This window comes from Teleopsis dalmanni, chromosome X (genome assembly GCF_002237135.1).
Source record: "Teleopsis dalmanni isolate 2A chromosome X, ASM223713v2, whole genome shotgun sequence".
Lineage (NCBI taxonomy): Eukaryota > Metazoa > Arthropoda > Insecta > Diptera > Diopsidae > Teleopsis > Teleopsis dalmanni.
Window position 1 is genome coordinate 25,663,721 of NC_051848.1, and position 10,581 is coordinate 25,674,301.

A 10,581-nucleotide genomic window follows, 5' to 3' on the forward strand; every position below is an offset into this window, starting at 1 on the left:
TATATAAGATATAGATCATAAGATATAGATACCATTATTCTTAGTTTTTACAATCTGTAGGGAAACTACTCCTATAAATGAACCCAGCCTATATTCTAATTAAAAATGTTAAACAGATTCATCAGATATATTTTGTATAGAATCTGAATACGTGTCAGGTATTCTATTTATTTATTCATCGGTTTACACATATGCAACATCGTGATTAGGAATGCAGTTCTACGTCGTCAGAAACTTATGGCTTTAAATAATTTCCTACAGCAACGATATTACGGATAAGCTATGATGGCATTAACCTATATTGTACCTAATATATTGTAATAAGACCTCAAGTAATATCAGCACTTATAAATAGTATAAATAAATTAAAATAGTAATTATTTTTTGTGAATCTTTGTTACCAATTGCAAAAAATTAATATCAAATCTAGTAATAAATTTGTTAAAATTGCTTATTTATTATAAAATTTAATAATATTATTTTTTTGCAGAAAAATTATTTGTAAAGTTTAATTATAATTACTTTGAATTAAAAACCTATATATTTACTTATAAAATATGTATGAATTGAATTCAATCTTTGAATTGCTTACTTGTATCTTTGCAACTTTGTATCTTCAAAATTTCTAACAGTTTAGAAAATTCGATGCCATCAATATATCAACTGCAACCTCGGGTTCAATAGGAAATTCAGGAACATCATGGAGATTAGCAACAGTACTCTCGTAATAAATTTTGTACTGGAAATATAAGCAAACCTTTTGCATAACATGTGATCTGTATAAAAATAAAAACATATAATTATATGATTATGTGATGGGATAGATATTGTTTATCAAAGAAATATTTAACATTAAATTTTACGTTAATTATATTAATATTGTTTTTTTTTTTTGGTAGTCTCAAACCTACTTTAAATTTGTCAAGTCTCTAAGATATCCGGTTTTCAAGTTAAAAACTCTTTGACGGGCATACCTTTACCAGAAAGCAGATCTTTTTTTTTAGTTGTTTGTTATTTGTGTCAAATAATAGTAAAATTCCCAATATTTCTATTCAAATCTAACCACTGAAGAGGACGTGTGAAATATAAACGGAAAGGTGAATAAGAAATGTAAGCTATAAGCTCTTATCTCAATTGTTAAAGCCAAGTCTTAAACTGTATTCAGTTTCTCAATAAAATTACGTGTGAACACAAACTTCACAATATAATCCATTCAATAATGGATGGGAATAGAATTAGCATATGATCATAATTAGAATAAGTAAAGTAAGTACCACAGATGCTACAATAATTATAAAATTTTTATAAATAAGGCAACATAGTAAAATTCCTAATAAAGAAGAAGATTCCTAATAATAAAGAAGATATTTTAAAAGATATATTAATATACATAAAAACATATATACGTCAATATGAATTCAGTTATTCTATTGGAGATTTCATGTTACAAAATATAATAAATATTCCAGCTCTTACATAAAAATGTAAAGATCAAATAGATTACATATTCTCAACACTAGACTATATCCTTATATGCCCTTTGAAAACAATAACTCTCGTTTGAACAAATTGCTATTGTCGTAGTAAATATTTAATAATTATTCACCCATTAAAAATAATAATGTATTTGTTTAAAAACTCCCTGTATTTGCTTTTTCTTCTTCCCATATTGTTCACCTTAATAGACCACATATGTTTATAATTCAAAACAATATATGCTATTATATTATCTATAATACTATCATTTAATATTTTGAATATATTAATTTGATAAAAACAATATATATAATATAATAATAGTAATAAACAATATATCAATATATTGAAACAAACTCACTGTATTTCTCTTAAACGAAGTTCATGTAATTCACGCTCACGAAAGGGACGGGGTCCAGATAACATGGCCTTTATTGTGGCGGAGATAAGTGCGTATTCCTTTAGGATAATGAAGCTATGACCATCAGCTGAAACTATTTTCACATAAGGTGCATTTGGACCTTCAATTCCGGGATAGATTTTATTAACCGCTATAGGAACAGGTGCAGGCACAGGTTCAGATTCTGGCTCAGGTGCAGGCTCTGGCTCAGGCTCAGGTGCAGGCACAGGTACAGGCTCAGGCGCAGGATCAGGTGCAGGATCAGGTGAAGGCTCAGGCGCAGACTTTGGCAGAGACTCTGCCGTAGGCTCAGCAACAATGATTGTTGGACTCATTTCCATATTAGTTTCCATTGTTAAAACTTCGCTGTTAAGAAATGCTATAATAAACATATATATATTTATATATATTTACAAATATATTGTACGTATAACAATTAAGTTTTCATTAAAATTACAGTACACAAGATATTTCGCATACGAGTACATGTCATGGTAATTTACTTTCGGGTACCCACTTAGTGTGAAGTGCACTTCTTTCATAAATACTTTCAACGAAACTTTATATATTTTATTTATTTACTTAGCAAGAAGAAAACTTACCTTTATGTACACTTATCTTTAAATTAAAGATACCTATCCTTTGCTACCAATATTTCCGTTACAGTATTTACTGCTGACTTAATAGGAGAATGTTTTAGAAAGTTAAATTGAAATAAATATAACATTATTTAATTCAATTTTGAATAATTTTTTTCTTTTTGACATTTATATCATAGACAAATAGAAAGCAGTTTAAAAAATTGGTGTTGGTATTCGGTTTTACGAAGTATTCAAAGAATTAATTAATCGGATAGTAAATCAAGGTCCGAAGTCTCTGGAATGGAAAATAGGTCACGTTTTATGTCACATGGTTATCGAACTCATTACTGAACATTATAAATACCATTAATAGTGTATTTTTAATATTTGTTGATTATTTATTAAACTTTTAAAATTATATTAAAATGTAGCCTATTTTTAGGAACTTAAAAAAATATTTTATTGAATATTTCTGAAAAAATTGACATTTATAAGTCAATTTTTTGCATAATTGATTTACTTAAATACTTTGTTTGCACTGCGATATTGAGGGAATTAGTTAAAATAAGTATATACATTCAATATACATCGCTTACACTATAATGGTTAGACATATTTAGACAATTGATAAATTATGTCGTATTCTAAAGAAACATCGACCTTCATTGAAATGCTTCACATTGGATAAATATCCGGCGAATATGTGTTTGCCGTAATTTAATTTAAAAATTATACCAATTATCTTGCCAATGTTATATTTTGCCAATATTTTGCAATTATGTTACATTGAAAATATTATTTAAGTCTCCGCCGCGAAGTATGCTTTAAAATTAACTAGTAACTTTTGTAGAGAATCTAAAAAGTGAAAATGATATAATTTTCTTCGTTGCATCTATTTTATATATTGAGGTTCAAATAGTAAAAATATACTATATAAATATACTAAACTCAAAATTTGGTATAGTATGTATTCTAACAGCAATAAATAAACTCCATGTGAATTCTTGAATACTTAAAATTTCTACCAAAATAACGAATTTCAGAGTTGACATACATTAAGACCGAAAAGTTTTCGGAAATTCTCATTTAAAATTCGCGCGCTGTATATTTTTCGATATTTTAAGTTTATGTAGTTTGGCAGCAATGTCCTTAATTACTATGCCAAAAATGAGCGCGATCTGTCAGACAGTTCGTTTACGGCAGCTGTTGAAACCAGTTCACCTCAGTAGTGCGTTGCGAAAAAAACAATGGAAAAAAATATTGGACAAAGAGTTTGCATCAAATTTTGTGTTTCGAACGAAATTTCGTGTGCAGAATCGTTGCGAATGCTACAAAAGGCTTATGGGGAATCAGTTTTATCGAAAACTCAAGTTTATGAGTGGTACAAAGCCTTTCAGGACGGTCGTACGACCGTCGAAGACATTTCGCAACGCACTACTGAGGTGAACTGGTTTCAACAGCTGCCGTAAACGAACTGTCTGACAGATCGCGCTCATTTTTGGCATAGTAATTAAGGACAGTGCTGCCAAACTACATAAACTTAAAATATCGAAAAATATACAGCGCGCGAATTTTAAATGAGAATTTCCGAAAACTTTTCAGTCTTAATGTAAGTTAAATATGATCAACTATAGAATACCATAGGTCTTTTTCATATTTTATTTCATATCTCAAAAATCATTTCTTACAATAATTTTTTAAGGCCAATAGTAAATTTTCTAGGTGTCATGTTCATTTAAAATATAATTTTTAATATATGCCATATGACATGATTTCTGGAGATACGAATTCCACGAAATTTAACGTATATTAATATTACAAAGATGGTATACCTTAGTTCACCTCTTGAACTAAGGTATACTCTCTGGTATACCATACCATATGGTATATAATATATATACATTATATATATTTGTATTATATATACATATATAACATGCAGCACAAAAGAACAAACTGGTCGCAGTGCTCTGCTCTGTTAGGAGCTAGTACCCCGTTCATTCCTATTCCTATTCCAACATATATTGCATAAAAGTCTATACATTTTTTCAGCAATCTAGATAACTCACGTTATAATAGATTTTTTATTTACAGTTGATAAGACTTTCATGATTTATCGATATACTGAACTGATATACTGAAGTTTATGATGTCTGCTATATAAATTATTGAGGCGAGATTGAAATCGGTAAAATTTAACTTTCTATACGAGTACATATTATATTTAAACTACAAATGTTATATACTTATCTAAACCATTTCACACGTATTCACGTCGTAAAACTTTATGAACATTTTTTCTTAAATTTTACAAAACATCTCAGTGGAAAATTTAAGAAACTTTTCTCACTTATTAAATAGATTATCTCTATCTTGCCGTCATTGCAAGCTGCACGAAGTGCAAGAATTGCAACATTAATATGGAACAGCTGTTTTTGCGGCATACCACTTCCACGTGAGAAACAGACAAAGAAGATGTCAAAACAGCTGTTTTTTTCCTTTTTTGTTTCGTTGCAAGTCTATATATATGGGTTTAGTTATAGCAAAATTGCAAGCAATTGCAAGAAACTTTGTCTGTGCATTACGTGCACTTTGCAATGAGTTTGTAGGATAGAATGAACACCCCTATTATTTTCTAAATAAACAATCTATTGGCAATACATGTATGTAAGATAGAAACCACTGATAATGATGTATATAAAAAATGCGTGAAGCTGGATACGAATGAAACTTAAAACCATCACTTATGTTTATATATTATATATAATATATGTTATAGTATATGATATGTCATATATGATATAGGAACTCATAGAAGAAGATCACAAGCATTCCTTGCAAATACGAAAAGCATTCACATCCCACATGACATCTATTGGAAATTTATATAAAGATGTGGCTTTATTTGATAGCAATAAACATTAATGGATATACACATGGTTTGCATTTACCGAGATTGACATAATCTAATATAACATATTCTATATTTTTTCATATGAAAATTACTGATAAAAAAAATTATTGTGAAGTCACGATAATAATTATAGAGTCTGTAAAAATCTGTAATCTAAGTATATTCACAAAAATTTTTTGCACTATCATTCATTATTTTATATTAATTTTAAAATGTTTAACAAATGCAAATATCGATTAATGTGGTATTGTTGTAATTAAAAAAGAGCTGAAATTGATAAGAAAGCGTTTATAGTAAGATAAGAAATTATCACATTATATATTGCCTAAAATGTTCCGGAGACAAATTTAAATTTTTAACTTAAATTAAATTTAGTGACATTTTGACGAATGTAGCTGCAAGAGATTTTTTAACTGAATTCAGATTAATTTATTGGAAAATGCAGAGTTGCGAAAATAAAATTGAAAAATTGCAAACCTTGCCCATAGAGGATTGGCCTAAACTCTGTGAGCTGTATAAAGCGGACTGGCCAAAACACATCATTAGTTACTATACAATAAGAAATTTCATTAATTGGACTACAAAAAATACTCAAATAGACGATGTAAGAATATTAACCATTGGCGATTGGCGACAGCATGGTACCTACATATTGGAGGTTTGTGTGAAAAAATTTAAAGAGAAATTTTTAGAAATTAATAAATTTCAATATATTAATTATAAATTAATTTCAATTAAAAATGAAGAAGAAAGTTACGCAAGTGTTAAATGTTTATTAAGATTATTTTAGCAAAGTAAAGAATACGTCGAAGCCCATAAAATATCTTAATCGGTCTCACACAAGGGATCGATTTAGTGCAGTACAAATAAACGTTCCTATCTGCCCAGCCGTCCCGCTGTGCGTTGGTTAGCGAGTCTTTCTATTTCTGATTTAATCGAATTTGTTATTTGAAACTGGGATTTTGTGTATATCTATAAAATCAAATTGAAAAATAAATAAAATTCGTTGGCTAGACTATATGGCTCCCGACTTCCTTTGGTGGTTAAAATATTGTGTCGTTGAATGGAAGTAATTTAATGTTATATATACTTTCAATGATTTTAAATGTTTTTGCAAAGTTAACAAATTTGAATTATTATTTGAATACACAGAAGACAGTATAATTGCCTTCACTTAAATTACAGTATGATCACTTTATAAACATAATGAATATTGATTATTTTCCAAACAACACTTCAAAAGCAATAAAATAAATGAGCCAGCGATAAATAAAGTAAATTTTGTTTCTAAATATATATTTTTTTTTAATTAACAATATTTCTTTATTGAATCGTTTTAATGAAAGCGATTATTTCATACATACATACTACAATGAAATACAAAAATTATTTGTCAATTATTTTAAGAGGTCTCTATATAAGTAGCCAGCTCTTATTTACCAGATATTACGGTGCGTTAAAGTGAACAGGATTATTTTCAGGACAGCAAGAGGACAAGTCTATCCTTCCGTTTTAGTCCAAAGAAATTTATGAAATTAGCAAGAGAGATTTGAAATATATTCGACTTTAAACAGGGCGCAACAATTATCATTGTTAGGATCTTAGCTTGAGCGCTTTGCTGGATTTATACGTTTGACGAACAAGCATTGTTATAATGCTATAAGCCATATATCCAGTTTGACTTAATGATTTGATTGTATAATAAGACTTTATACTCAAAACATAATGGAGACTGATGCCCGATTAGCCAATGAAGGCTTATAGCCTTGAACTTAATTTGAGTCCTTTTTGTTCCGAGTTTCTGCATATGACAATTGAAATCTTGAATGTGTTCTTTATAATTTAATTTGGTTTTATTAGAAACATATTATGTCAATAAATATTGGAATATTGAACAATAAATAATGAAAAAAGGAAAGTCTCTCAACCACGAAAACACACAAAGCATCAAAATGAGAGACAAATACATCGTTACATCGATTTTACAGAGTTTCATATATTTTTTTTATAATTTTACTTCCATCTCATCCAACAGAATCGAAGCAAAATACGTTACAATATATACTTTAACACTCTTGCATCAAGAACTGAAGAAATTATGTTGGAAGCTTTAAATTGTTTAGATACTAAGCCAGCTTACACATTAGCAGGATATGTGGAGAGATCTCGTTTTACCGTTATAGAACACTTAAAAACCTTGGGACTTTCTATAGATGAATCATATAAAGGATATTGTCCGGCTCTCTTGTATTACTTGCCGAAAGAAGAATCTATAAAATTAATAAGCAAGTAAGTTAAATATATGTTTTTATTTACAAAATAGTTTGAGAAAACATGAAGCTTTTTAAACTGTGTGAATTTTATTAAACTTGACACACGTATTGAAATCTATCGGAAAATCATATTTGGAGGAACAAAATTTTTAAAGATAATAATAATAAGATAATATTACTTATATTAAGGTTAGGTTACGTTGTTATATTGGCAGACCAAAAAAAGGCCATGCCTAGACCATTAAGCTCATTTGCAATACCAGATCTGAGTCTTAAGATCTGTTAAGAATTTGTTTAAAAAAAATTTAAGACTAAATAATCATCATAATACAATTTATGTTTTATTTAATGTGTATATTGTGCACCCATGTGTTTAGTTCTTTATCTGGATAAGCTCGGACAATGATACACCATAACCTCTATTATCTCTTTTGCGTTCAAAAACACTTGAAGGAACAACAAATATTTAAACCTAATATATACACTATATATTAATACATAATATAATAGTAACAGTAATCAATATTAATTAATAATCTTTTATATATGAAAATATCACTACAACAAGTACTAGTTAGAAGCAGTTATAGCTTTATAAAAGCACTATAAACTAAACTATCATAATTAATAAAAAAATAAAATATATCTGTCATTAAAAGAAACTAATTATATTATACTGTATATTAATCTTAATTAATTAATTAATCTTAATTAATCTGCATAATGTATATTAATGTATATGTTTTAATTTTCAACATACGAATATACATTAAGTCCGAAAAGTTTTCGGAAATTCTCATTTAAAATTCGCGCGCTGTATATTTTTCGATATTTTAAGTTTATGTAGTTTGGCAGCACTGTCCTTAATTACTATGCCAAAAATGAGCGCGATCTGTCAGACAGTTCGTTTACGGCAGCTGTTGAAACCAGTTCACCTCAGTAGTGCGTTGCGAAAAAAACAATGGAAAAAAATATTGAACAAAGAGTTTGCATCAAATTTTGTTTTTCGAACGAAATTTCGTGTGCAGAATCGTTGCGAATGCTACAAAAGGCTTATGGGGAATCAGTTTTATCGAAAACTCAAGTTTATGAGTGGTACAAAGCCTTTCAGGACTGTCGTACGACCGTCGAAGACATGCCGCGTTCTGGACGACCTTCGACCTCTACCACCGACGAAAACATTGAAAAGGCAAAGGAAATCGTGTTCAAAAATCCTCATGTGAGTGTTAGAGAGATAGCACGAGAGCTAGGCATCGGTCGTGAGATGGCTCGTTTGATTTTGGTGGACAATTTGTGTATGCGACGTGTCAACGCCCGGCTTGTTCCGATTCACCTCAATTTGTTCAACATTATCAACGATTTTAAGGCCAAACATTCAATAAATACCATCGAACAGCCACCGTATTCACCTGATCTTGCACCGTGTGACTTTTTCCTGTTTCCCAACCTCAAATTACCACTCAGAGGAACGCGTTTTGAATCCATAGAAGACGTAAAACAGAATTCGCAGAGGGAACTCAAAGCCATACCGGAAAGCGCCTATAAAAAATGTTTTGATGATTGGAAGAAACGTTGGCATTTGTGTATCGCTTCTAATGGAGCATATTTTGAAGGAGATAAAATAAATATTGATGAAGATTAAGAATTTTGCGTTTTATTTAAAATTTCCGGAAACTTTTCGGTCACAATGTATAAGTAAAGGTTTAAGTATTTGTACGCAAAAGAGATAATAAAGCTTGTGGTTTAGCATTGTCCGAGCTTATTCAGTTAAAGAACTAAACATATGGGTTATAAAATTTGGTTGATGTTCCCAATGAGTAAGGATATAATAAAATTTTTAAACTGCTTTGTTTTTATTAACTGAAAAGATATTATTTTTTTATAACAGAATCTTAGACAGATCACAATAGCACAATTAAACAATAAACAAATATAAACAGATGTAAAGCCCATAATATTTGTAAAATTTTAGAACTTCAAATAAAAACAACACTTTTTATTATTTATTTAATTATTTAATTTGTTTATTATATATCACTAATATGCTAGTTTATATTCTATTCTATTTCTACTTAAAGACCAATTAACGGATTTGTTATTAAACCATTAACAGAAAAATATATTGAACAAATCAATGATTCATGGCCTCATAAATATCCAGGCTCGGATTACTTAATTCAACGGATTGTGCGCTTTAACCACACTATCGGCGTTTTCGATACAATAACCGGAGTCCTTTGCGGCTGGGTTATGGAGTACGTACATATTTTTTATCTGCCCCTCTAAAACTCAATATATTGTTTCAATTCCATATCTAGACAAGAATATGGCACGATTGGCAACTTGCATGTGGAACCAAAATATCAGCGTCGTGGACTAGGTATGTCCCTCGTACGTTTACTTTGCATTGAAATGGCTAAAGCTGGATTGGATGCTACAACAGCAATAATGGTAACGAATACAGCATCACGAAGCTTATTTGAGAAAATTGGCTTCAAAGTGATCGATAAGGTTTATTGGTACGATAAAGTAGCTTTTGAATGAAGATCTATGTATCTAGCGAGACACACAGTAGATGAGCCATGTATCTATCTGTGCGCTTGTAGTTAATGTTTAAGTATTTGATCTAAATGTTAGTATGTAGCATTATTCTTACGCCATTTGTATTTATTTTTGAATTATTCACAAATGAAAACCAATCCTTATATAAATAAAATAAAAAATAAAATAGAATAAAACAAAATAGAATAAATATATAAAAAACAGTTTAAGCCAAAGTATTTGAAAAATATTGCGCCTGAATATCGCGCAAGCTAAAATGCTATTAAACTTTTTCTCAGTCATAAAACTTTTTATCGCTGCAATTGACTGAATGAGTTCAGATTGCAATAAATTCAGATAAAAAAAATTAATAACAAATAAAAAAAATAAATAAAT

At 29.3% G+C, this 10,581-nt stretch overlaps 2 protein-coding genes across 3 annotated transcripts; one reads left to right on the top strand and one right to left on the bottom strand.

Annotated features, from left to right (window-relative positions):
- Positions 1–549: 549 nt before the first annotated feature.
- On the bottom strand, positions 550–2,570 carry LOC119689571 (elongin-C-like). Of its 2 annotated transcripts, none has more exons than XM_038104429.1 (3): positions 2,479–2,570; positions 1,838–2,242; positions 550–776 (listed from the first exon to the last, which is right to left on the bottom strand). In XM_038104429.1, the coding sequence occupies exons 2-3, from the start codon at positions 2,227–2,229 to the stop codon at positions 626–628; spliced, it is 543 nt and encodes a 180-aa protein (XP_037960357.1). In that variant the 5' UTR covers positions 2,230–2,242; positions 2,479–2,570; the 3' UTR covers positions 550–625. The 2 variants fall into 2 exon arrangements, with proteins under 2 accessions (XP_037960357.1, XP_037960356.1); XM_038104428.1 differs by having other exon boundaries at positions 551–776; positions 1,838–2,255.
- A 3,193-nt stretch (positions 2,571–5,763) lies between these two features.
- LOC119662191 lies at positions 5,764–10,319 on the top strand. The gene is made up of 4 exons (XM_038071765.1): positions 5,764–6,029; positions 7,407–7,660; positions 9,723–9,899; positions 9,963–10,319. Exons 1-4 carry the CDS (start codon positions 5,811–5,813, stop codon positions 10,186–10,188), a joined length of 876 nt encoding a protein of 291 aa, XP_037927693.1. The 5' UTR covers positions 5,764–5,810; the 3' UTR covers positions 10,189–10,319.
- The last annotated feature ends 262 nt before the right edge of the window (positions 10,320–10,581 follow it).

What these genes read in the sequence shown, in the direction of transcription:
- LOC119689571 (XM_038104429.1), bottom strand. Translation starts at nt 2,229, where the DNA reads ATGGAAACTAATATGGAAATGAGTCCAACAATCATTGTTGCTGAGCCT. An exon ending in CTTCGTTTAAGAGAAATACA is followed by an intron (nt 777 to 1,837) that starts GTGAGTTTGTTT and finishes ATTTTTATACAG; the next exon opens with ATCACATGTTATGCAAAAGG.
- LOC119662191 (XM_038071765.1), top strand. Translation starts at nt 5,811, where the DNA reads ATGCAGAGTTGCGAAAATAAAATTGAAAAATTGCAAACCTTGCCCATA. An exon ending in TCTATAAAATTAATAAGCAA is followed by an intron (nt 7,661 to 9,722) that starts GTAAGTTAAATA and finishes TTCTACTTAAAG; the next exon opens with ACCAATTAACGGATTTGTTA. An exon ending in CTTTGCGGCTGGGTTATGGA is followed by an intron (nt 9,900 to 9,962) that starts GTACGTACATAT and finishes TTCCATATCTAG; the next exon opens with ACAAGAATATGGCACGATTG.